We start from the raw sequence: 26,692 nt of genomic DNA, 5'->3' as shown, positions 1-26,692 counted from the left end.
GCAGTCCTGGATAAAACCTGCTTGAACGAACACATTCTCCTGACCTCTCAACCACCACACCTACCACACCTACCGCTAAGAAGCAGCTACTACAAGGATATCGCACGAGCTGCACACATACCCGGTGCTCACATGCACGTTTTGACTCTCTCTACTCTCTCTACTGATTTGAACTTCAGTTCCCAAGGGCGTTCAACCGACCAGCGCCTTCAGACCATACCAATGGTATGTAAGGCGCTATATAAATGCAAAATAACATAAAATAACAAGGAGAGACGCGATGATGAGAGGAAGGATCAGGCACAGATTAGATGGAAGGATAGACTGAGGCGTGAACAACTATATCGCGAAGAGCAAGAGAAACAGCTTGATCACAAACATAGAGCAGTCTATGCCTTGGACAGACGGAAACAGCAAGGTTTAGAAGAAAAGCAAAGAGTATGTGACAAGATAAGGAGACGAAGGGATGAGGAAGTTCGAAGGGAAAATGAACGTAGAAATGAAAGGAGAAGAGAAGAAGATAAGGTCAGAGAAGAGGCGAGAAAGCGCAAAGAATGTGATGATGTCATAGAACGTAAGCGTAGACAGAGGGCACGCAATCTTGAATATTTGGAGTGGGAAGTTAAAAAACCCAATCCTGTTGTAGAATGGGAAGACATTGAAGAATTCTTCCCTGCTTACGACTCAGTACCAGGCACAACCAGGGCAAATATTGAAGATGACTTCGATACCAAAAGCATCAGGGAAACGATCGATAAGATATATGATGAAATGGGACTAGAACAAATATCCCAAAGGGAAGGGGAAGACGAGCGCTTGGAAAGCACTCAACTGTATGACACTGAGGATGTCACCCGAAGTAGTGGGAACAGGAGACTGACTGTCCCTGGACAGACTAGAAATCTGTAAAAACGATGATGACACAAGGCGTTGCGTGAATTGGGAACAATCAATGTCCGACTCCGGTGAGTAAACGGAGGGCGAGACAAATGAAGAAGGGAGACGGCGCGAAAAGCGGCTCCCAAGGGACAAAGGGGTACGATGGTCGGATGCTAGTGAGTCCGCACCGAGGACATCAGAGTCTGCCACACAGTCGGACCGGCATGATAGAACACCCCATGGTCAGAGGGGGGTGTCAGCACCCGCCTATGTAGACAGGTTGAGGACATTGCCAAGCAGACGGCGATGCAGGAATATTGCCCCAGTGATAGACAGGAGAGCTATGAGAGAAGAGAAGGAAGGCTGCGCATTCCAATTTCCGCTACTAGAAAAGGGGGGAGCAAGACCGCAATATATTCCATGGCCACACATGGATCGCTAAAACCTAAAAAATAAGCTTCCAATGCTGACATCGGGAGCTGGGAAGTGGATACATGAGTTGGAAAAAATGACAGGGGGTGTCACGTTAGCTATAGGTGACATTAAAGGTCTCCTGATCGCCATACTTGGTGAGAGAGTAGACGATGTGTAGACACGGGCAGGGTACCCTGGGGTAACCATAATTAACACTGCTCATGACGGAGCACCATTTAATAATTGCAGAGCAGCAGTATGGAAAGCGCTACGAGTGCTGTACCCAGACACTTCCGATATGGGAGCTATAATGACTCGCAAAATGAAGGAGTCAGAAGATCCGTTGATTTATATCCAGAATTTCCAAGACATGTGGGTGCTCGAAATGCATGAATCTTGGACGAAATCTATACCAGTGTTTTACCACATAGTATGCCAAGGGTTGCCAGAACCAGTGCAGAAACAGCTCAAGAAATTGGTTGGGGTTGAGCCTAACCTTGGGCAGAAATACAGTTAACTATCGCATATTATTGTAGATTGTTGCAAGAAAAGAATCGGAAAAAGGAGACAACACGAAAGGGTGAGGAAGCGAAGCTGGTGCAAAAGAAATTATCGAAGTATGCTCTTGAAGGAGCCATGCTAACTAGTCCAGCTGAACAGAACCTACAACAGGTGGCTAACCCACAGCAGAACAACCAGGGTAACATAGGGCTATACCCGAGCGGAAGGGGATTTAGAGGAAGAGGATGGCAAAGTAATCAAGGAGGTTTCCAGAGTAATCAAGGAGGTTTTCAAAACATGCAAATGGGCTACCCAGATATGTCAAACGGACAAATAATCCGACCACCGCCAGTATGTTGGCTGTGTGGGATGATGGGGCATTTGGCGTGCATGTGCAGAAGTCAAGACGTGTGACAGAATAGCGAAGGAATGGGAGCAGGCACGGCAAATCCACCTGCGATCTCACAACAGGACAATACGCAAAACCACACAGTGCAGCAACAAGCACTAGGCATGCACCAGAGTGCGCAGCAAGGGGTTAAACCCCCAAACATGGGGAATTTGCCTCAAGGGCAATTTCAAGAGGCACCACCGCAGTCCTCTCAGGGCACAAACTCCGGAAGTGGAGGCAGCCCAGCGAGTGGAGGGAATCCACAAGTGTACAGTGGGCCAAACTTATATATGAACTAGGACAACTCACTGGGAACCCTGATGTGCTCTATCCTATCAGTGACACCAGACCCTAATAGGAAACCTAGGGTGAATGTCATCATAGGGGGTAAAGAATATTCCTTCTTATTTGACACGGGTGCAACACGCTCGTGCATACGTGAGGCAAGTTTCCCTTTTGCGGCGAGGCCATAGATACTCAGAGTTTTACAGGAGCTCACAGTCAAATTCCCTTTACAGACGCACTCCCAGTCTCCGTAGGAGAATGCGAAATGAATGTACCTTTATTGTATTCGCGTCAGACCCCAGTAAATATTTTGGGTCGAGACTTAATGACGAAGTTGAATAGGACAATCTCGTTTACGGATGAGGGCATAGTAGGCTCCACTCCAGGAATGCATTATTCAAACGTGTGCGAAATGATCAGGGCATACTCAGGGCACATAGCCATGAGAGCTATACCATTAGAGCATGAAGTTTTCGCATATGGCATGCGTGTGCTCATGGCAGGATTGCCAGGCCTTGCCGCTAGGACCATGAGAACTCCCGATTAATTTTTATTCAGACCAAGAATACCGATGCATGAAGAGGAGGGACAAGTATTTCACTTGATGATACATAACGTAGCTGTGTGAGGGAAAATAGCATTGGTTGAAGGCTACGATGATGAAGGCAGACAATGGTGCGCAATTATCGCCATTGAAGAAGGGTGTCGAGTGACTGACGTCACCGATGACGATCTGTTTGAAGAACAACCGGACTCAGAAGAGACTAGAGTGGAAGTGAGTCTCATATTTTGGGTAAAAATTATCAAAAGAGAAGTGCCCCAGAGAATGATGTTGGCACTGATACGTCCGGAATACTTTGATGACGACATGGCCTAGGTGCCTGTCTCAGTATGGACTACAGGACCATATGACGTAGGCCTCCTGAAGGGAGTGGGAGAAGTGAAAATTAAACTGAAACCAGGAGCAATTTTACCGAGAACGCGACAGTACCCCATGTCCAGAGTGGCAGATGAGGGTATCGCGAAGACAATTTCCGCCATGATGGACCAGGGCATCTTGGTGACGTCAGAGTCACCATGTAATACAGTGATTTATCCTGTCAAGAAATCAAAGGGAGGGTTTTGGCGTTTAATTCAAGATTTAAGGGCATTAAACGATATTATCGAAGCCGAGTTCTCTCTAGTCCCTAATCCATCTACAATCTTATGTAATATACCCATCGAGGCAAAATATTTTATGGTTATTGACTTGAAAAATGCTTTTTCTCAATCCTGTTGCACCGTGACTCTCAAGATTTGACGTCATTCACTTTCAGACAAATGCATCTGAAAAGCACAAGGTTGTCACAGGGGTAATGTGAGTCCCCGTCCATTTTCAATAGAGTCCTACAGATGGACCTAAGCAACATTGCATTAGAAAGTGTCGTCTTGCAATATGTGGACGACATCTTGATCTGCAGCTCCACGGAAGAACAATGCAGACATGATTCTATTCGACTACTGACTATACTGGCTGAGAAAGGTTATAAGGTTGACAAGGAAAAGTTGCAGTATTGTCAACAAGAGGTTCTATACATAGGCCAGCGGATCTCAAATGAAGGCAAGAAGGTGACCCCAGAAAGGGATGAAGCCATATTGAACACGGCTAAGCCACACACGATAAAGCAAATGCAGAACTTTCTATGCCTATCTAACTATGTTAGAGCATGGGTCGTCGATTGCAGCTCGTACACCAGGCCTTTGCTTCAGGCTCTAAAGAAAGCCCAGGTGACAAAGGAAAAGATTGAATGGTCTGAGGCGATGGAAAAAGGGTTTGCTGAACTCAAAAGAGTGATTAGTACGGCTCCAGTTCTCGGGATTCCTAATTATGCAGAGGAATTCTACCTGTTTTCGCACACAGATGGCAACGTTATGACAGCAGTGCTCGCTCAAAAAACTTTGTTGGGATACAAGCCCCTGGCATATTACAGCGGGATCCTGGACCCAGTAATGAGAGGCCACTTCCCATGCAAACAAAGTTTAGCTGCCGCAGCGTTCACCGTAGAAAAGGCAACCACTATTGTGATGGGATGTTCCATGACGTTATACGTCGAACATTCACTATTCGCTATTTTAGAGAAACCTAAAGGTACGTTGACATCTCAGAGAGCTTCTGCATATGAAGAGATCATATCTAATCTATCGATCAAAGTAGTTCGATGTAAATCAGTGAACCCAGCTACATTCATAGCAGAACCAGTCACTGAAGGAGAGCTGATACATCACTGTGCAAACTATGAAGAATTCTATGATGAAATCCCCAGGGTGAAAGAAAATGCCCTGGCGGGAGGAGAGATCGTTTTTATTGACGGATCTTCGAGAATCGACCAAGAAGACAGACAAAGATATACAGGCGTTGCCGTAATGAAACACATAGCAAACAGAGAATTTCAAGTACTCGTCAGTGCACGAATACCATCTCATTATTCAGCACAGGCTGCAGAACTATTGGCATTGATACTCGCCATAGAGAATCACGCAGACCAGGAAGTAACGGTGTACAGTGACTCCGCCTATGTGACGTCCACAGTGCACGCAGGACTAGTGCGCTGGAAAAGGAGGGGCTACCTCCGAGCAGATGGCACGCCAGTGCAGCATGCAGCCTTATTGGACAGGCTGATTAAGGCACTACAGCTCCCAGTGGTCATAGCGGTCGTGAAATGCGCCGCCCACACTAAAGGGATAGATTTCGTGTCATGCGGGAACCACGCAGCAGACACGGAAGCCAAACGCATGGCCTCAAAAAATGAGACGGTTATGGAAGTGGAAGTGGCATGCACCCATGAGAGAATGATGGTGGCACAAACCACACCTGAAGCTTTTAGCGATATGGGGCAGACACAACTAATGGAGCTTCAAGGGGAGGCACCGCAGGACGAGAAGAACCTGTGGAAGCGTTGAGGGTGTTCCTTAAACCCCTCTGACAGATTGTTGTGGCAAGACAGCACTGGTAAACCAGTAATGCCTGTAGCCCTACTAAAAATAGTATTGGAGCAATTGCATTACCCACTTCACATGTCAAAAGAAAATTTAGCAGCAACGTTCGCGGAAGACTGGTTTATACCGAATTTAGCTGAGCATGTTGCATTCTTTATGGTGAACTGCATAATCTGCCAGCAATTCACTGCTGGGCACACATTAAAAGTAGCGAGAGGAGTCATCCCCCAGCCAAATGGGCCTTTTCAGGACCTACATATCGAATATGTCGACATGATTCAAGTGTGCAACGGGTACAGATACGTAATTGTAGTGGTGTGTTCATTCTCTAGATGGATAGAAGCAGGTCCATGTACACACCCAGACTCTACCTGTGCAGCCAAATTCCTAGTGAGGGAAGTGTTCCGTAGGTGGGGGGTGTGTGAAGTTATTAGGTCAGATAATGGGGCTCATTTTGTAAATTCAGTCTTTGAGCGATTAGCTTGTTGCTTGGTATAAAGCACAAGTCCTCGTCGGCGTATCATCCGGAAGGTAATGGTATCTGTGAGAGGCTCAACGGCTTGCTGAAAGAAAGGGTAGCCAAGTTGAAGCGTACTCTAAAGAGGGGATGGTTGCACTGCCTTCCACTGGCATTGTATGCTCTTCGGAACCAACCAGGCTCCAACCATCATCTTACGCTGCACGAGATAGTCACAGGAAGGAGAATGAATACTCCTCTAACCCCTCGAGACAGAGTTAGATGTGATGCCCAGCCAACTCAAGAGGTCCTGGGACCAAATTACAAGAATATCTGAACTGCATGACATCCAGTCTTACTGTAATTTCAGACCAACTGCAGCAACAACGAAAAGGGTGCAGCACAGAACAAAACGCAGCAGGAGCCGCTACAACAGACCCAGCTCAAGGTCTACGTGTTCCACTCGTCTTTCCTGGAGATGTGGTGTTAGTAAAAAACCACACGAGGAAGAGGTGGGACAAGCCAAGATTCAATGGCCCTTTCATCGTAGAGGACTGCACTCCTTCAGCTGTAAAACTGCAAGGCAGGAGAGCATGGATTTTTCTCAATGACATTAAGCTCTATATCGGAGAAAGTCCTCTAGCTGCACCCCACCGCAAAGAAACTACAGACAACGGGGAAGAACCTCAGCACGTGCAGACGTGATCCATGACGAGGAAGATGGGCGCATGAGCAGCAAAGCCAAGACAAAGAACTCTTGAGCAAATTGCGGCTTAAAATGGACATTTCCTTTAAGCAAAAAGGGTGATAAGGTCATAAAATGGACACTCTGTGCATCCTAGTTGCCGGGTGAAGAAGAGAATTGCGCATTTATGCCACAACACGTTTTTTGACACAAACTTGTGAATTAACCCACACTCCATCAGTGTTGAGAAACAAGACTCTAACAGACATTGATCAAGGACTTTTACCGTAAGAGCTAAACTCAGTATCCTGAATCATCAAATATCAAGACTTTGTTTGGCAGCATTTATGGTGTCCCCCAGCAGAAACATCACAGAGGACGTACTCACCTACTTCCAGTTAGTGTTGGTATCATATCCGTCACTGGTAGGGAGGGTTACCAGTGTCACAGACATTATCCAAGATCCTGCCAACAAGAAAGTAATCTGGCAACTACTTACCGTCATCGCGGAAGCCTTCATTGGACTGCCTGAACACAGTGATAAGGACACAAATGCTTCCGTCGCAGGCAATTATCAACTCGTCAATACGCTTTTCTTTCGCATCATAGAGGAGTGCCCAGCTATTGTCGGGAGAACCACAGACACTCTCACGTTTATTCGAGATCCAGAAAACTCTGAACTCTTGAGCCAGCTGTGGACCAAGCAAAGTTATCTGGTTGCAATCCACACATCAGGAAAGTGCAAGCATTGTTCATGTCAATGGAAGAGCCTATAATCCTGAACCCAGCAAGGCAGGACAAATGTCCCTGTCACCCGAGGACAGACGACTGGCTCACAACGTTCTCTTTCGCCTAGTAACTGACTTTCCGGAAATGGTAGGGGGACCTGTCGAGGTTGACGTTCTCACCTTCATCAAAGATCCAGCTAACTTTGCACAGATGGGAACGCTCCTCCACGGCAACATGCTACAAGTGGAGCTGTCCAACTTTCAGAGAGATTACATGAGGAGATTCCAGTGAAACCTTCCGCCGAGGGACAGATCGAGGAAGCAGAGGCAAGCACTTCATCTTTCCACCGAGGGACAGATCGGGGGAACAGAGACAAGAACTTCACCTTTATTTGTTTTAATTGCCATTTTTCCCATTTCTTCACATTGAACAGTGTCCAGCATGTCCTCAGGACTGAAGCAGATTCGGGGGGTGGATGGGGAACTCACCTACTTTTAATATACACAGTAAAAGTGACTTATCGAAGTGTTAGTCTAATCTATTTTTCCATAGTCTAGCAAGGACTTTGCATCCTGTATCAAGAGACAATCGTCAACTGCAAGAGGGGGGACACTTGTGAAGCAGCAGACACTCTATGATACAAACTTTTCGAGAATAAGTGAATTGGTGGAAAAGAATAAACATTGACATTTTGTTATGAGCAGGATGGGGGCCCAGAACAGTAACCTGGTCCTCCCACAAGCAGAGGGGCGCCCTCGCTTATCTGGAAGAAAATTCTGCCGCCTCACGTACCGTACCATCATGTATTTATGCATTGTGTTTATCATTATTTTGCTGCCATTAACAATCAGAGCTGCATTTTTTCTTGGTGCATGAAGCGTTCTAATTTCAGTGCACCCACCTGATGATGTACGCATGAGTCCCACAAAAGCACCCAGACCCTATATAGTTATTCCAGTCCCGAGAAAATACGATGGTTAAGTAAATGAACTGAAAATGAATGTGATTAACAGTGACACATACACACTTGAGGTAACGAATGAAAAGAAGAGCTGGAGACAGGATCAGCACGGAAAGAATGAAAACATAGCACTGACAACTACACGTACCCACACACTGAATGCACACGAACCAGGGCATGTGTCAATGGCCACAGGACTTCAAGCGAAGGCAATTGAGACCACGAGACTGCATACCGAACAACCAGCCCCAGAAAATAATGAGAGAAACCGAGAAGAATCAAGAGAAAAGCCAACGAAAGAAGACTTAACAAAAGACCTTAAAAGACAGAAGCGGCTGTAGGAGAATTCACTGCAAAGACACAAATGTTAATAGATCATGTATTCCCGTTTATAGCTAGAGCGAAGAAATGACATGAGCAACTGAAAAATAAAACCGCAGAGACTGTACTGACAATCACACAAGGAACAAGTACCAGGCCCACGATGCAGCCATACACTGGGCCGGTGACAGGCTGGTGGCTAATAAAGGCACTTATAGAGGGCAGGAAAAGAATGCAAGAAGAGAAGGAGAGAACTGTGAAACCTCCACCTACCACACCGATGCAGATAAGGAAACCTGCTCCATCGATCAGAATGCCTGAGAGTCCTCCAGCAAGGAAAAGCCACACAGACGCGTTTAGAGATGTAGTTATAGCAAAATACAGGAAGACACTAAGGATCAAGAGGAGCCTGCCTGAAGATAACGGTGAACTGAACGACTACCTGGGCAGCACAGCACATCTAGGAAACAACATTTGGTACCAGCACATGAAAGAAGTTGGAATAAGGAAATCAAAAGGAGAATGCTTCATTTGTGCACTCCTACCGTACAGCATGGGGAAATCCAAGATCTTCGTGGCTGTAGAAATCAATGTCCCGACAGCACACTGTCTTTCACACGTGGCAATGTGCAACACTAGAGGACAGTTTATGGGGAGAGACACCTCATTGATATGGGCAACCGAGACAAATTACCCCGATGAAGACGATTATATACAGGACATTAAGATGAGCAACAGAGCCCATACAAGGAATGATGTGATCAGGTACAAGAAGCCAGGAGCTAAATGTCCTAGGAAAAGCTCGAGAAGAGGCAACAAATTGGAAGAACAGAGGCCAAATGCAGATTTGGGGAATGGTGCTTTCACCAAACGGATGGGAAGAAGGAGTGGTGATCTGCCGAGCATGGATGGTCTTTGGAGCCTATAAGGAAGCAATAGAGAACTCACAGAGGTTGTGCAAACCTTTATGGCCGAAACTCACAAGATTACTGACATGGGTTGAAGCCCGAGGAGGACCCCTGCAGATAGTGCCACTGGAAAACCCGAAATTGTGCTTCAGGAACAATGGCACGAGGAAGATGGGAGAGAATCAGAACTGTGGACAAATCTTTGAAGCTCCAGGAATGACTCACGGAACCGCAGTAATTATGGATCATTACTGGGCATGTGGATCCAAAGCATACATAAGACTGCCAAAAAACTGGGGAGGCATATGCACAATAGTGAACGTCCACGTTCCTGCAGTAGTGATCACGAAAAAAGTGACCTGAATATTGACGGTTTCCCAAAAGCAGATGCTCACCTGAGGAAAAGGAGATCTGTGGAACTGATATCCCAAAGGAAGAGAGAAAATTACTTTTCTGCCAAATCAGAAGAATCATTCCATGCAATCCCATATGAGCACAGGCTCTTCAGCCTCACCTCATCTGTGTTCACAACGATCATCATGCCAATATTCCAGGTTGGAGCAAATACTAAGTGGTTGCAAATCACCAGATGGGAATTACTGCAAACAATCAACTTGACAATAAAGGGATTCAACGCAATCAAGTAAGAGTTAAGAGCAATCCGACTGATGACTCTACAGATCAGATATGTGCTTGACATGATCACAGCGATTGATGAAGGAGTTTGTGCAAAAATCGGAGAATCATGTTGCACATTTATACCTTTCCATGACAAAGAAATGGAACCTTGACAGAAGCCATAGAGATGCTAACAAAGCTACAGAACCAGATGATCGATGAAACTGACGAAGTTGATGACGACATCTGATTTGGAACACTTTTCTCATGGGTCCCACAATGGATGGCAGACATATTCAAGTTCCTGGGAGCCCTGCTACTGCTGATACTATTAGGATTTTGTATTATCAAGATAATAATCTCACAATGCCCGAAAACTGCGAAGAAAGCCATAGGGATGAAGATCATGATCGATGTCAAACCAGGATGGAAGCCCAGAGACCTGACTGATGAAGAAATAAGAGAATTTGTGAAGGCCAGCGAATATGCACCAGAAGGAACAAAATTTGTGTATCCCAGGAAATGAAGAAAGTACGAAGGAAAACTGATTTATTGTAGCCTAAATGGACAATGCCAGCTAATGACCTGGAACAAAGACGAACATGTAAAAACAGCAGGAAGTTTGAAAGGAGTGATACAAATTTGGACAAATGAAGAATGAATAAAGAAGAACCAAGCAAGGTGAATACAAAGGAGGAAGCAGAGTGGTTGATGAACCGACCAGAGGGGGGAGTGTAGAGGAGGTCCCAGATATGGCCTGCACTCCAGCCGCCCATTTTGAAATACCAGGAACATACTCGCCGTGATATGTGACATATGAGGAGCAAATAAATCAACAGGGAGCCACGCTGGAGCTCTGCCCAGTGCCTATCAGAAGAGAAATACCTGTTGAAATGCCAATAACCTGACAACCATGGGCAGCACGGTACCCATTGAGACAACTGTACCTACAGCTGACACAACATGAAGACTACTGTCAGACTGTCCCAGAAGAGACCCAAAGGGCCTTAATCGAAGGCTAATGGTGATGTCACGAGGGCCCGGACAGACGTATAGATGAACGAATAACAACCAAAAGATGACACACTATGACGAAACACCATGGATAAAGATATCAGAGACATAGAAGAAGAGACGATATCGAAATATAAAGAAACGTAACCATAAAGCAGGATGAAAGTATGCAACCAGCTAACGCCTGTACATAGGCTTGTAACGCAAGAAGCTAAGAAAACAGTACGGCTTGCTATGCTTAGTAGACGAATAGAGCGGCAAGCACCAACTATATATATATATATATATATATATATATATATATATATATATCCACCTCAATGAAGTACATTATATAAGTGCAGTCCACTTTACATGAAAGCAGAATTAAGCCCAGGATGGTAGGGGCCTAACAGGCCAGGATTCATATACCAGCACAAAGCCAGACAGAAGAGCGGAATCCAAACTTAGCAAGAAGCAGCTCATGCCTCGGAATTTGACGTCAACCCAAGGAAGGGAGGAGAGCGGCAACTCTGAAGAATCGAAACTTAAGAGCATAGCAGCCTGCCCGTGATGGTCGAGATAAGGAGGCCCATGCAGGTGGCGAGGCCGAAGAGAGAATCAAATGCGCAAATAGATGGAAAATGAAGCCGCCTGGGCATGGCCTGTCAAACCTCCTTGCCTGCTTGCCTAGGCATTCATTGCAGAATAAAATGAGGACTTTGTCAATGAATCCTGCATTGAACTGTTAAACTTGACAACCATGGTTTGCAGAGCCGTGACGTCTGCCTTCCTGGGGTGTGCCCCTGGCCCTGCAAATCTCCAATGTGTTTAGCAGCTTCCTGCTCTGTCAAGGTACACGCATCCACCCCCTGCACCATAAACCACCTGGGCGTTCACTCCCGGGGCCACGCAGAGGGAGCCAGGAGGCCAGGGGCTGTGTTTCCTTATCCAGCTCAATGGAAGAGCTATCATGTGCCCTGGCCTGAGCTACATGATGGCTGGGTGTGCCACCCCCTCCCCTCAGAACCTACCTCGAACATAGGTTGACTGCCTGGCCAGCAGCAGACCTTGGGCATCCTGCTTGGGTCCCTGTCCCTCCCTGGAGGGAAAAACACAAATGCACCCTGGCCAGAACACCACTGCTACACCTCGTCACCCCTGACCCTTTTGCTCCTAGATCGCATATGGGTCAGCTGTGGCCCCTGCCCAGCGGGTCCTGCTGTCCCTTTGACAGGGGGCCACATAGAACTTCCTGCATAGGACCATTGCAATGTATTGCACTAGAAAATGGCTGGCCTCTGGCTGTCAATTGAAAAATGCAGTTTTAATGTGGGTTCAGAAGGAGCCAGGATGCTCATGCCAGAACTCCCCCTCTGTTGGGTGCACATAGTATAAGAAAGCTCACTCACCTTGCTCTGGATTACTGTATGCAGTGTGCAAGGGACCTGTCTGTACCCCACTTGGTTCTTGCTGCCCCACCTGTTCTGTTGTGGTGGAAACACTGTGCTGGTGGGTGCTACCAGCCTAACACCATCCATGTGGTGGGTCCTGAACAGAAGGACCATGGCCCCCTGAGGGATGCTGTGGAATCAGTCTTCTGTACCCTACATTCCCTGCACACACTGCTAGATGCGCATGCATTGCTGGGCTCATCCCTCCCCATGTGTTGATACTGAGGGAATCCTGGTCAGTTAGTGTATCCCTGCTTAACGAGATGGTCAGATTCTGTGTCTACCCACATATGTTCTGAGACCATACTGGGGAGCAGAAACTCAGATGGTTGGGTTTGATCCCGGCCCTGTTGAGGTGTTGCCTCAGCATGGTATCTCTTGTATTGTGAAGTGTGTACTGTCCTGATCTGTAACAAACTGTCAAGGATGGCACTCTGTCAAGAGTGGCACAGGGCCCCCAGGTAGGGTTTGGGTGGCTGTGTTGATGTAAGGTGACAGATAAGTACACACACAGCAGGAAACTCATCAAGAAAGAAAAGTAGGCAACTGTAGTTGTGAACAGAAAGGGGCAGGAAATACAAAGATACAAACAAACTGGATTCCCTCTTGGGGTGTATGTAGATATGGAAAAAGAGTGTTCCACGGACCTTTGGAAACTCCAGCCTTCTGCACGGATTACTATTACAGAGGCCCACTCTGTCTGCTCATGGCTGGGAACAACAGCTGTGGGTGTCTGTTAAACAGAAAACGCAACAAGGGAAGGGGGAGAGGTTGCCTGCCGGAAACCAACAGTCAAGCTCTGTACAAAGGATCAACATAAGACACAAGAGAGACAAGAACAGAAATAACCAGTGACAAGGAAGTCTAAGAGAAATCTAGCAGAAGGGAATGAAGGAAGAATAGAAATGGGTAAACTAAAGGGGAGGACAGAGGAGTCAAGGAAGAAAAGGACAGGGATCAAGAACAAGGGTTTGCAACAAGGAAGAGAGCAAGGGAGCAGCAGCCAGGAAAGAGGGGGGCTGCAAACAAGGAAGCAGGGCTGTAGTACCAAATGGTACAAGGTACAGAAAAACTGTAGAGGATTGCAGAGGACTGTAGTAGGCTGCTAGGCAGAGAGTCCAGAGGAGTAGGACTGAGAGCTCTAGTAGGCAGCAGACAGAGAGCCCAGAGGAGTAGGGCAGCAAGGAGCGAACCCAAAGGAACAGGGCGTAGAGGCAGAGAGACCCGAGGGTCAGGGCTGAAAGCAGAAGAGAGTAGCAGGCTGCAAGGCAGGGAGCACAGCGGAGCAGAGCAGCAAGGAGCGAGCTCAGAGGAGCAGAGCAGCGAGGCAGGGAGTCCGGAAGGCTATGGCTGTAGGCAGCGGAGTGTAACAGGCTGCAAGGCAAGAAGCCCAGAGGGGCAGGGCTGTGAGGCGGGGAGCCCAAAAGGCTAGGGCTTTAGGCAGCAGGGTGTAGCAGGCTGCAAGGCAGGAAGCCCAGAGGATCAGGGCTGTGAGGCAGGGAGCCCAAAAGGCTAGGGCTGTAGGCAGCAGGGTGTAGCAGGCTGCAAGGCAGGAAGCCCAGAGGAGCAGGGCTGTGAGGCAGGGAGCCCAAAAGGCTAGGGCTGTAGGCAGCAGTGTGTAGCAGGCTGCAAGGCAGGAAGCCCAGAAAGAGCACTGGAACAAAAGCAGGAAAATGCAGCAGCAGGAACAGCATACACATTTGAGGAAAAAAGGGGCTGGGAGGACTCTTGATGCAAGAGACTGAGCTCCTGCAGGCAGCTGCTTAAATACCGCCCTGCTCTGTACTGAGGAAGGCTAATTGGCAGCACCTGGAGCAGCACACCTGAAAACAATATGCCTCCTCCCTCTCTGGTCCTGAGATGGTGGAAGCAGCACTGATCCCTAGGGCTTCTGGGGATTGTGGTTCCAATTCTGACGAATGGGAATGGCCAGGAATTGATAGCTGTAGCAAGGTGCATTGTGGTACATGTAGTTAGTTGAGTTATATAAGAAGGCACCAAAGTCACGCAAATGGGAATTAAGTACCAAAGTGTGAATAGGGGTTGTTCCAAGAGTATTCTGAAGATAAATGAATTACAAATAGTCCATGATGGTTGCCAATGTGTGCGCCCATGGCGCAGGCATGACACAAACACCACCTGGGGAGTGCTTGCCTGATGGATGTGGTTGCGAGGACTGCGCCCCACACTCGTCCCATGCTGGCAGCTGTGGAACACCACAGACAGCCACATGTGTCACAGTCAGCTGCCCTTGGATAGAGGAATGTGCGTTGGGTGGTTCAGCCTACCACCCCACCACCAGGTGCATGCTGTAGGCGTGCCTCACCTGAAACCATGAGGAGTTGTCACGCCACTTACTCGGAGATGGGGTTTTCCATTTCCTCCTAACCTGTTTCTTCCTGGCGGGTCTACCCGCACTTTCGCGTTTGGTGCTCCACGCACCAGGTTGCTTCCGGGTTCCGCGGTCGCGCTTCCCTGCGCATGCGCGGGCGACCGTGTTCCTCATTCCGTGCATGCACGGTTCGCTGGGCACTCGGGGCAGTTCAAGCTTGTGCGTCAAGCCTCGTTCTGGGGACTTCAGCACCTGGGAACGGCACGGCTTGCGTTCCAAGCCTCCCAGGTGCTGGTAGTCCTATAAGAGGGGCAGAAGTCTTTCACTAGTCGTGTCTCAACACGGTTAGTGTGCTGATCATGTCTACGAACCTGTACCTTTTTTGCCAGCCTTGGACCTGCACCTGACTAGTTTTCCCTTGGGTTCCTGTTCTGTGGGTTACTGCCTGGTGCCCTAGTTGGGGTTCTGGTCCTGTGGTCCTGCCTTCTGCTCCTGCTTTGGGGTCCCTTCCCTTCCTGCTTCTTGGGGTTGGTACCTTAAGTTCCCTTACTCCTCTTATCTCTTTGCTGCCCTGGGTCGTCTCTGTACTAGTATTGTTCCTTGACCCTTGTCTTGGGCTCCTTGCCTCCGTGCCTCTGTCTGGCTCCTCATCTCGCCTGCCTGCCCTCCTACCTGAGTGCCTTTGGATCGTCTGTTTCTCCTGCAAGCTATATTCACCTGACCTGTGTCTGGAGAGTCATCTACATTACGAATCCAGTCGGAGCTTCCTCCAGAAATCTCCATCTCATCTATTGGAACTGCATATACACCTCTTCCACTGCCAGTGCTTGCACTGTCCTGACGTCATGTAAATCAGGGGAAAGCGCATTGTGACGTTGGGAGCTGGTTCACCTTCAGCCCGGTGTCCATTCTGGGTTGGAGTCGGGCCGGTTCTCTGCGTCATCATTTCGTCTGTGTTTCAACAGACAGTCTGGCAGCCAATCCGAGATCTTCGACCAGACAAACAGCTACGCAGCGTCCCCGAGATACGTACCTTAACAGGAGTGAAACTGTGAGGCCAGGAGTCCCTGGAAACAAGTAACTGCACCAGGTCCATGGATCCAGTGATGGTCCTGATCTGGTTCTGAGGTTGAGGGAAGAAAGGCAATGGGGACCCTGTGACAGGCACAGTTTCAAACCAGGGAGTGCCCTGGGACAATTGATGCCAAAGTGACACTCAGAACGGCGTATCCTAAGGAGGACTATGGAGCTGTAAAATGAGATTGAATTGATGATGCTCAATGGGCCTCATTACGACCCTGGCGGAGTGGGTTTACGCCAGCGTTATTCGCGGCGGACCCGTCCGCCCTACTACGAGTTTCCGTAGCGCCATGGAACGTTTTCCGCCTGGTTTTTCCGGGCGGAGAAATCCATGGCGCTACGGGACCTTGTTGTTAATTACGCCACCGTATTTAACGGTGGCGCAATTAACGCCTTCCCCACTCCCATTATACCCTATGGGGAAAAAATGGGAATGGGGAAGGGTAAAATGGGGGATGGGGATTTACCGCCCCGCCAAGGTCGGAATGGGGCGGAAAATCCGCCAACCCCCATGGCGCTATCGACAGCTTTCCGCCGTGCTCCGCGGTGCATTTTGCACCGCGATTTCCGCCAGGGTCGTAATGAGGGCCAATGTGTTATACAGATCACACATTCAAATTTCAGCTAGCTGCATCTTTTCATTGATGCATGACCTGTGTGATCCACCAACACGTCACAAACAAATTACATACATCCAGATGTCAACCAGGACCTGCTGGTGTAGGAGAGACAGGGTGGAGGCTGCGCCAGCTTCCTGCGCGCATGACAAGATGGACCCATGCCCTTTTCAGCATTCACACTTGGGAGTCCAACAAGACCATTGTGGAAAACAACAAACATGTTCCCGGTGCCCTGACTTCTAAGTCTGCTTGGTTGTCTCTGTGGCAGCATAACAACCATTCATATGGTGACAGTGGCCAGGGCTAGGACAGGCATATGTGTGCCTGGTGCAAGACCACCAGCCCCATCACAAGACACAACTAGTGACAATTACAAGTGCAGCGACTGTAGCATATGCATGGGGACCTGGACTAACCATGGCTCCTGCCACCAGACTTGCCCCTCAATGATTCCCCATTAAAGGATGTGAACTAAACACATTCCATTCACAGGGAACTGAAAGAATCCTGTGACATCGATTCAAGTCAATACCGCCTCGAAATTAGGATTGGCCAATTAGCATTCCTGCTGCCTTCCTTGGATGTGGTGGCTGTTTGTCAGGCTCACTCACTTGAACTGAAACATGATTCACCCTTACCTGTGAGCGCCATGGTAGACACAGGAAGTTGACTGGCCAGACATCACTATATATGTTTGCCATCACAGGGAAGTGCAAATTGACTAAGTGTAGCTCCATGCACTGAGGCGGCCATGATATGCCATATTGTTCTAGGTCTGATTGATGCAAGCATCCCAGGAGGTCAGCGTCTGCTGGCATGTATTAGCTGTACATCCACCACGGAAATCAACTTAACTGAGCCAGCAAACGGGGACATCACTAACTCAATGAGCCATTTGAGCTGTCACTGTAATAGCCATGTGTACACACACTTGTATGGCTCACTCATTGAGACAAGCAAATGCCACTGGCTGGATACTCGCAGTACCTGCACCTGCCTGAGCGTAACAATGGGGTGTGTTGCGCCCGCCTCAGGCTGATCTGCCCCCCCTCAGGGACTGCTGTGGGACAGAAACAAGAGTGCATGTAAAACTCCAACACTTGGGAGATGAACAGGGAGGTAGACAGGTCAGCCACACGTGCACCAGCAGGTGAGCCTGCACCGGTGGTGGTGGTGGAAGGGGAGAGACTGGCCTCATTCACAACTGAAAGTGTGAGGGGTCATGCCACGCGCCACCACCAGTGCAATGACAGGAGGCGTTGTCACCCCACAGCTCGTGGTGAAGGCAGAACAGCATGGCCGAGAGGGCCCACACTGGGAGAAAACAACACCCAACCCCATCCATCATGAACTGGCCACCAGTGAGCTTCCAGGATGCTCAGCCTCTGCTCAGCCAGTAGGGGGGAGACACCCAGGTTAGGGGGCCTCCCCGAGGGGTCATACCCTTGATACTCTCCCAAGGTGGGTGGAATCCATCTCCTAAAACTGTAGCCATGAATCTGGGAGGAATGCCACAGTGGGGAAGGCTGTGTGGGTGCCCCCAGGCAGAGCCACAGTTCAGGACCAGGGATCAACCAACACGATGAGGGTGTGTTGCATGCACAGACGGACTGGATCACCCCTCTAGCAACAACCGGAAGGTCACATCAAAGAGTGTGAGCACCAATGAATACACCAAAATCAGAACTCAGAAACAGAGTAATCACTGGCAGTGAAGTAAACAAATTGCCACCAGAGTACGTTATGCACTCTGGACACAAAGGATAGTCTGCCCTGGCATGCATGCACAAGGTGGGGCATTGATGGCAGCCAAACACGTTGGGCACACCCACTGTCAGGTTGTCTGGCGGCATGTGGGGTACCCTTGGATGCAGGGGAAGGAAATAAAATAAATAGAAATAAAATAAAGGGACACCAAGGGCTGGGCAAGTGAAAGTACAAGTGGGTGAGCTCATGGGAAGGATGAATGAGGGCACGAGAGGTTACAGAGGGACGAATGCGCAGCTGGGGAGTGGAGCCAGAGAGTGGAAAGGGAGAGCAAGAATGAGTTCAGCTGGTGGGGAGATGTGGGTAGAGAAGAGGGCTGTTAGAGCAGGTGAGGCCTGAGAGAAGGGGGGAAGAGAGGAAGACAGAGACAGAAGGAGAGGAAAAGAAGGAAGCAGGGGCAGAGAGGTCAGAGGCACACTGATGGAAAAATAGAACAGGTTGGTGGTGAAGGACAATAGAAGGAGAGGGTGAAGGGCAGACTGGGAAAGAAAAGCCACCTACTAAAGGGGACTCCTCAGCTTCTGTACTTCATGTTGGAGGCATGCCAGATGCGTTGAGGTAAGTTGTGGTTCAACATTGGACTGGTAGGGGTGCAAACCCGCAGGGGCAGCCTGGGGTGGTGGGTGGAGGTGAGTGGGGGTAGTGTGAGCACTTGAGAGGGAAGCCTGGGGTTGGTGGCAGAGATGAGTGGGGCTGGATGGAGGTGTGAGCACTTTAGGGGGCAGCCAGGGGATGGTGGTGGGTGTTGGGAGCACTTGTGGGGGCAGCCTGGTGCTGGTGGCAGAGGTGAGTGGGGGGCGGTGGGTTCTGTGAGCACTTGAAGGGCAACCTGGGGTTGTGGGTCATAGTGAGTTGGTGTAGTGGAAGGTGTCAGGACTTGAGGAGGTTGCTAGAACTTAGGGGTGACTAATCACAGTTTTGCAGGGATGCCACTTGAACTTAGGGTTGAGGGTACGTAGTTTGGGTGCCACTTGAACTTAGGGGTGACGGTACGTAGTTTGGGTGCCTCTTCAACTTAGGGTCAACAGTACATAGTTTGGGTGCGGGTTAAACTTAAGGGTGACGGTATGTAGTTTGGGTGCTGCCTTGAGTTACGGGTGACAGTTCACAGTTACGCTGGACTGCTGGATGGTGGTGCAAAAGCAGGCACAAAGGCTGTTTGTTGGTGCTGGTTTTTGTTTGCGTGGGTGAGTTCCGTGTGCAACTCGTTGTTTGCGCTGAGGGTTACTTTGCGCTTTAGAATCCAAGAATCTGCAGACAGCGCAAAACGTTTTGCACACGCAAGTAGGTGCAATGTTGTTCATGGCGCTAAGTAGTTTGCTAGGACTTAGCGCTTTTTCTATGAATTTGGCCCCTAATCTCTTACACTCTAACAACATACATGAAAACCACCAATGCAGCTTGCACATGGAACTCCAAAGATCCCTCTCATTAGACTTCAAATAGTACAATACAACTCTACAAGCAACTTACATCCCACATACCGTGGTTAATCCTTCTTAGGACAATGAACACACAAGGGCCCACTCTGGAAACACACTCTTCTGTGCCACAGACGAGTGACACATAGAAAGAGAGCCACGTGCCAAGCTCTGGTATTTCTGGTCTACATGCATCAGCACAAAACCAAAGTGATTTTACAGTTTCACTCTTCTCCCTCTAATCAAAATTCTACCCCTCTCTTTTGATCTGCCAGAACTGGGGGAGAGGATGCAGATAGTAGCAGTACGCATCGTAGTAGCATAACATAACTTGTAATTCCTTCATTTCTCAGTGGCAGAGTGCTCTGATAAGCTAGCATGTTTTACATAGCAGAAGTCGACTCGCATAAATGTATAAAACATTTGGGGATCTTACTGTAAGAAGGGCATGTGCTCTTCAAAAAACGTTTCTTGTCATAACAATACTTTAACGTGTTGCATAGATGGTATGTTCAGAAGTTTGATTCATCTTTTTCTTTATCAGCAAATATCAATGCCACTTCCGCTTATGGAAAACAAACGCCAATACATTATGCTGCCAAATATGATGCAGTAGAGTCCCTGAAGATGCTTTTGAGGAATAATGCAGACCTTGGTGCCAAAGATTACAAGGGGCGTACTGCCTTGCAATTGGCAGCTGAACTTGGTAAGAGTCAGGAATACTGTTTTAGTTGTTGCATTTCAAAAACAACAGACTTTGTTAAAGCACAGAAAAATTCATAATTTTAAATGCAAAAGGTGTCTAATTGAAAAACAAAAGCACATTTAACAAGTTTTCTGAAATTAAAAGTGGCTAAAATGCAATATTCTACACTGAATGTATTCAGTAACTTTCCTAAAAGGACAAAACACGCTCGTCTTGTATCCAAACTACCAATGTATTTTGTTTATATAGTTTAATTCAAATACAGGGCTAAACCACTGGGTATTAGGGCTGCCTCCCTGCGACACAAACGCAATATCACAACCTCCAAATGACGAAGGTGTCAAAGTCGTGCTTGTCGCACCTAAGGAATACCTTAGATACAAAAAACGTAATCGATGTGAAGTGTACTCGTTGGATGCGCCAAGCAAATAGATCAAACATTATTATTAGGATTATTTGATTTCATTTGAAAGGAAGTCATGCATCAGTGTGGTCTCATCAGATAAATTGTGATTACATTGCTGCACCCTTCTAGGTTTGACACGTGTTCCGGCATCCAAGGCCTTTCTCAAAAACAGGGCTAGTAGAAGAAATAATAATATCAAGTCTAATTGACTCTTTTCAATACAGAATCCCACACACGAGGCGTGTGGTTAATTTCTGCTGAACTTTACGTCCTAGTCATACATTCAGGGTTAAATCCCTAGAGCCTACATGGTTTCCCATATTGTAGTGACGCGAATCAGCATTCCGCGTTGGAAATTCTTATGCCTATGGACGGCAGAAATTTACTACATTGATCATTGTATTTTGTATTCATTCACACATTGTAGGTGTGAGACGGGGTGGAGCAGAAAATGCCCTTCTAATCCGACAGCAAAGACTATTTTACGTGTTAATTATTGCATCTACACATTCTGAAGTTTTCAATGTGCTCTATGTCGCACCTATATGAACTAAGACATCTAGTAGTTGTTTATCATGTACTACATTATCAATCCATTTTGCTTTGAAGGGATATTCTCTGTAGGCCCGTGAACTGTCATTGTTTGGGCAACTGAAATGAGCCATCCTGTGAGGCCATTTGCTATTAATCCTACACTGTTTGTACGTGCTGAGAATATGGTGATTGCATATTCGGGTACTGTTGCACTGTGTTGTACTGCTCTTGGAAACTGGGGATGAAAATCTGTGCTCACAGCTACTAATTGTTGTCTGTTGTGAGTACCTGGAACTATGAGTCGTCATAGGGAATCATTTGAGACGGCATCGATCGTGCATTTCAGCTGGACAATTATTTTTCGATCTGATGGCAAGAATTACACATATAGTACTGTGTTGCGTTGACCTCCAAAGACCTCTCCCACGTCTTCTCTTTTATCTCCCTCCTTTGTTATGTGACATGAATGAATGTTGTTGTTGGGGGTGTTATGATGTGCTTATGTTGTCCTGTCCCTGCTGGCCATCTATGAATGCTGTGAGAATGTTGGTGCTAGGAGTGATTGTCAGCTCAGTGGAATGTTGGTGAGTGCTGCTGTGTGTGAGTGTTCTGAGAGTGTCAGTTGGGCCTGAGCTCGGTGTACTTGAGGAAAACCGGAGGGTGGTCTGAACCATGTCTCTCTGTCATATATATTACCCAAGAGTAACAGGAATCCTGCAACTGTATATTTGTACATAAAGCTACCTGCTTTCTACAAGAAGTGGCTCATAGCTGGTAGGTGTCTAGGCACCATTCCTGCCCACCAGATTTAACATATTGGCTATGAGAAGCTGAAAAGGAGAAGAGTAAATGGAGTAAGGAGACAGAAGACAGAGAAAACCAAGTAAAGAGAGCTGTGGTAGGGGGGTGGAGGGAAGCAGCGCATTACCTAGACAGGGAAGCAGCGCATTACCCAGACCAGCCACCGTACCTCCAATGGAAAATAATCCATCCTCAGCAGGCAGCACACACCCAGGTGAATCCCATGAAGGGAGAAGGGAAGAGGCCAGGAGTGCAGCAGGGAAGACATTGCAAGGGCTGCATGAGAGTTCAAGCCCTGTGAAAAACCTAAGCAGGGAGTTTCTGACTAGTACCTCATCGCTAGGGCTTAGCTGATGCTGTCGGGACCTCTTCCCACGTTCTCACCCTCTGTCCTTGTCCTTCTTTCCTTTCCGTGTGGGCATCATCGATCACTGCTGGCTCCCGCACACCGACATCAGGTATCAGGCCCCTCGGGCATCGCTGAAACATTCCCTACAGCAGTGCCACTCTAGTCAGTGCGTGAGGGGTAGCTCTGTACTCCCTCAGGAATGTGTACAGTGCCCACTGTAGGCATTGGCCCTGTCTGTGAGCAATTCTGAAGACTTTGTTGAGGGTCCTCATAACCGCTCTGCTTCGCCGTTCGCACATGGCTAGACAGGTGTGATCTTCTGGTGACGGATCCCATATTCCTCCACGAGCTACGCAAAACTGTCCCCTTGGAATGGTGGTCCGTTGTTGGAGCACAGGGTCTGGAGCAGCCCATGAGTGGCAAAGATCTTCTTGAGAGCCACAGCTACCTTGTCAAATGACACCGACTCGACAAACTCAACCTCGGGTTACCGTGACCACTCGTCCATCACAACAAGGAAATTAACGTCTCTGCCAGTAGACCCAAAGTCTGCATGTACGATTTCCCAGGGCCGTGCTCCTTGGGCCATGGCTTCAATTAGGGGCTCCCACTGTACTGGGGAGGCTTCTTGGCACCACACACGGGCCGAGACAAAGTCTTCCACCTGCTTTTCGAGATCAGGGAACCACACCTTCTGCCGCAGCCCAGCTTTAGTCTTGGCCATGCCTTGGTGTCCCTGGTGTGCCAGCCCAATGACCTGCTGAATCTTGCTTGCGGGCACCACTATGCTGTCCCCACGGAGCAGAAGCCTCGACTCCATGAATGTTAGTTCATCCTTAACTCTCCATAGATGTTCTAATGTTATTTAGAACATCACCTCTAGGGTTCTTCTCCCTAGGGTTTCCACCACCGATCTCCATCCGCCGTTTTGAAGTGCCTCCTTGAGGACCTGGAAGCACTCACCCCCCTCCGTCGCCCTCTCCAACTCCTAGAGGTGCATGGAGTTCGGGGTCGCAGATTCAACGAGCAACTGCACATGTTTGTCAGCCTCATCCACACTGATATTCTCTCCTTCAACCCCACATCGCGGATGTCTTGACAGGTAGTTAGCCACATTGCTGTTTCCAGAGCAATACACCAATGACACACCGTATTCGAGGAGCGCCAGCATCCACCTCTCGATGCATGCCAGGGGCTTCGAGAAGGATCCAGCCATGATTGGCAGCAGTGGCTTGTGGTCTGTCACCACAGTCACCGGCCGGCCCAGCACAGAGAGCCAAAAATGCTGACATCCTCATAGCACTGCCAGAGCTTCCGGCTCTATCTGGGAATAACGTTGCTCAGTCTCTGACAGGGCTCTGCTTGCATATGCAATGGGCCTGACCTCCCCTTGGGCATCCTTTTGGGTGAGGACCGCGCCTAGACCGAACGGGCTGGCGTCCATTACCACCTCTGATGGAAGAGAGGGGTCACAAAAGGCCATGGTATCCTCTGCCGTAAGTGCCACTTTTATATCCTCAAATGCAGCCTGCTCTAGCGGGCCCCACTGCCACGTAGCATCCTTTCCGGTGAGGCTCTGCAAGGGTTCGGAACTTGAAGCCAAGTACCTGATGAACCAACCACAGTAGGTCACTATCCCTAAAAAGCTGCAGGCTTCAGTCACATTCTCTGGTGGTCTCGCTTCCATAATGCCGTTGACTTTGCGAGGATCTGGGGACACCCGTCCTTCCTTAAATACGAACCCAAAGAATTTAATGGTAGTCTTAAAGAATTTGCACTTCTCCTTGTACAATGTACAAGGAGAAGCTCCTGGAGTCGCTCTCGAGTCATCACCAGACATGCCATGTGTTAAACCTCTGGTCTGGCGAATACCAGGATGTCTTCATTGATATTCAGAATGCCGTCTAGATCTGCCAGGGCTCCTCAGATGATGTTCTGAAAAACTTCCACAGCCGAGGACACAGCAGAACTCAGATGCTTATATCAGTACGACCAACAATGTGTAGTGAAGGTTGTGATGTACCTCAAGTCAGGGTGCAACACGACCTGGTGGTACCCTGCCCTCAAGTCCAGTTTCGAGAAGAACTTGGCGCCTTGCAACTCCACAATGATGTCGTCAATCGTGGGTTTGAGGTGGCTCTCGCGCTTGATTGCCTTGTTTGGTAGCCTCATGTCTACACATATTCTGACCGAGTCAGGTTGCTTTGGCTTGCGAACGACGACTATGGGCGACACCCAAGGCATGGGCCCATCGACCTTCTCTATGAAGTCCAAAGACACCAAACTGTCCAACTCCTTGTCGACAAGTTCTCGCAGGTGGAAAGGGACTCTGCAGTGTTTGAGGGCTATCAGTTGAATGGACTCGTCGATGTGTAGCCTCACTGGCTCGCCAGCCATCCGGCCAATTCCTTCGAACAGCCAATCATACATCTGGAGAACCCCTCGTACATCCTCCACGTACACCCCAAAGGCAAAACTGACAATGCCCAAGGCTTCTGCTGCCACACAGTATAACAGTGTTATTGCTTACATCAGTCACATAAAAACAGGCCTTAATGGAGGTGCTGCCATGATCCACCCTTGCTATGAACGCTCCGGCCAATGGGATGGACTGCTCACACCCAAATGTGAACATGTGTGCCTTCCGCTTGTGCAATGTAGGCGGCACAGTCATGGCATCATAGTGCAGTCTGGCCATCACATTTACTGATGCACCCATGTCGACCCATTTACATGGACCAGGCATTTTGGTTGTCTTCGGGTGTTGGCACGCAGTGCACTTACTCTGGAGATGAAAAAGATGTTTTCCTCATCGTTCTCCTCTTCCACTTTCTTAGCTAGCCTTTCTTCCTCCTGGTCCACCAAGGCTATTCGGGCGGGTGTTGTTGCGGAAGAATCCTGCCCGAACCGGTCCTCTCTGTACCACCACCGGTTCCGGCGCCTTGCACATGCATGCATGCATAGTGGTCCACTCTTCCGCACCTTCCACACACCTTCCCTTGTGCAGGACATTCCGCAGGATGCAGGAGGTCATACCCACATTTCAGGGAGGACTCAGGTGATCTGTCCCCTCTGTCTCGCGGCCGATGAGCACCTCTCCCCTGTTGTCCTCGGCCAATGGCACAAACCTCCTCTGTCTTTCATGGCCGAATTGCTGCATCTATCTTTGACGCCCTTACTTCTGCCACTTCATGAGAGTGACCCAGCTCCAGTATTTGAGGTAATGTGAGGCCAGGGTCACGCAGCACCTGATGTCTGAGCTTCCCAGACAAACAGCCCTGTATAAATTGGTTCCTTATCATGGACTGTTTACTATCCCAAGCACACAAGACTGCCATGCGCCGGAGGAGGACATAAAATGCATCCAGGGATTCATAGTCTTTTTGTTTTGCACTGCACATGATGAAACACTCATAGTCCGCTTTAGCAAGAGGAATAAAATGTTCGTGGAAGGCATTCTTGGCCTCCACATAAGAGTCATTGACCGGTTGCAGAGACTGAAAAATGTGATGAACCAGCGGGCCTGCAGAGTACAGTAGCGTGTCCACCTTGCTTTTCCCATCCGTCTCACCCGTGGCCCTGAAATACATGTCCAGACGGTCAATCCATAGTTTCCACCTTGGCCCTAGGGTCGATGGGTCCCCAGAAATGTCAAATTTGGGCATTGGTGTTAGTGCCCCTTGCTGACGTGAAACACAGACTCCCACTGGGGCTACTGGCCCTGGCTGCGCATTTCTGCACCATCTCCTTGCTGGTTGTCCATGTTGGTGAGCGCACAAGCACCCCTCGTAGTGTGTGGGGCCGCAACTCACACTGGAGTCCCAAATAGTCCAAGAATCCCACACACACAAAGTATTGAGTGTGCTGAAAACCTACACTCCAAACTGTGTTCCAAAATAGACCAGTAACTGTGTTCTTCCCAGTACACTGATCACTTTGAAAGAGGAAGAGAAAACATTTTTTTACAAGCAAAGCGCACCCCACCACATCTGCCCAGATCTTAGTGGTCATGAAGCCTAGTCCTTTCTTGATAAGTATCCCCACTCCCCTTCCTTAGGGGTCCAGAGCCCCAAAATTCTAACCTGTTTTTAACCCTAGAAGCCT

General features: G+C 48.5%; 1 protein-coding gene across 1 annotated transcript in view; it reads left to right on the top strand.

Annotated features, from left to right (window-relative positions):
- The window catches only part of LOC138498350 (transient receptor potential cation channel subfamily A member 1-like), a 1,354,892-nt gene that overhangs the window by 10,335 nt on the left and 1,317,865 nt on the right, over positions 1–26,692 (top strand). The window contains exon 5 of the mRNA XM_069622141.1: positions 20,337–20,498. Within this exon, the coding sequence (XP_069478242.1) occupies positions 20,337–20,498 (162 nt within the window). The remainder of the gene's footprint in view (positions 1–20,336; positions 20,499–26,692) is intronic.

The sequence above is a fragment of the Ambystoma mexicanum genome, chromosome 5q (assembly GCF_040938575.1).
Source record: "Ambystoma mexicanum isolate Mex_15411 chromosome 5q, UKY_AmexF1_1, whole genome shotgun sequence".
In the NCBI taxonomy this organism is placed as follows: Eukaryota; Metazoa; Chordata; class Amphibia; order Caudata; family Ambystomatidae; genus Ambystoma; species Ambystoma mexicanum.
Note: the sequence above shows the minus strand (reverse complement) of the source record. Positions and strands in the feature narration are given on the sequence as shown.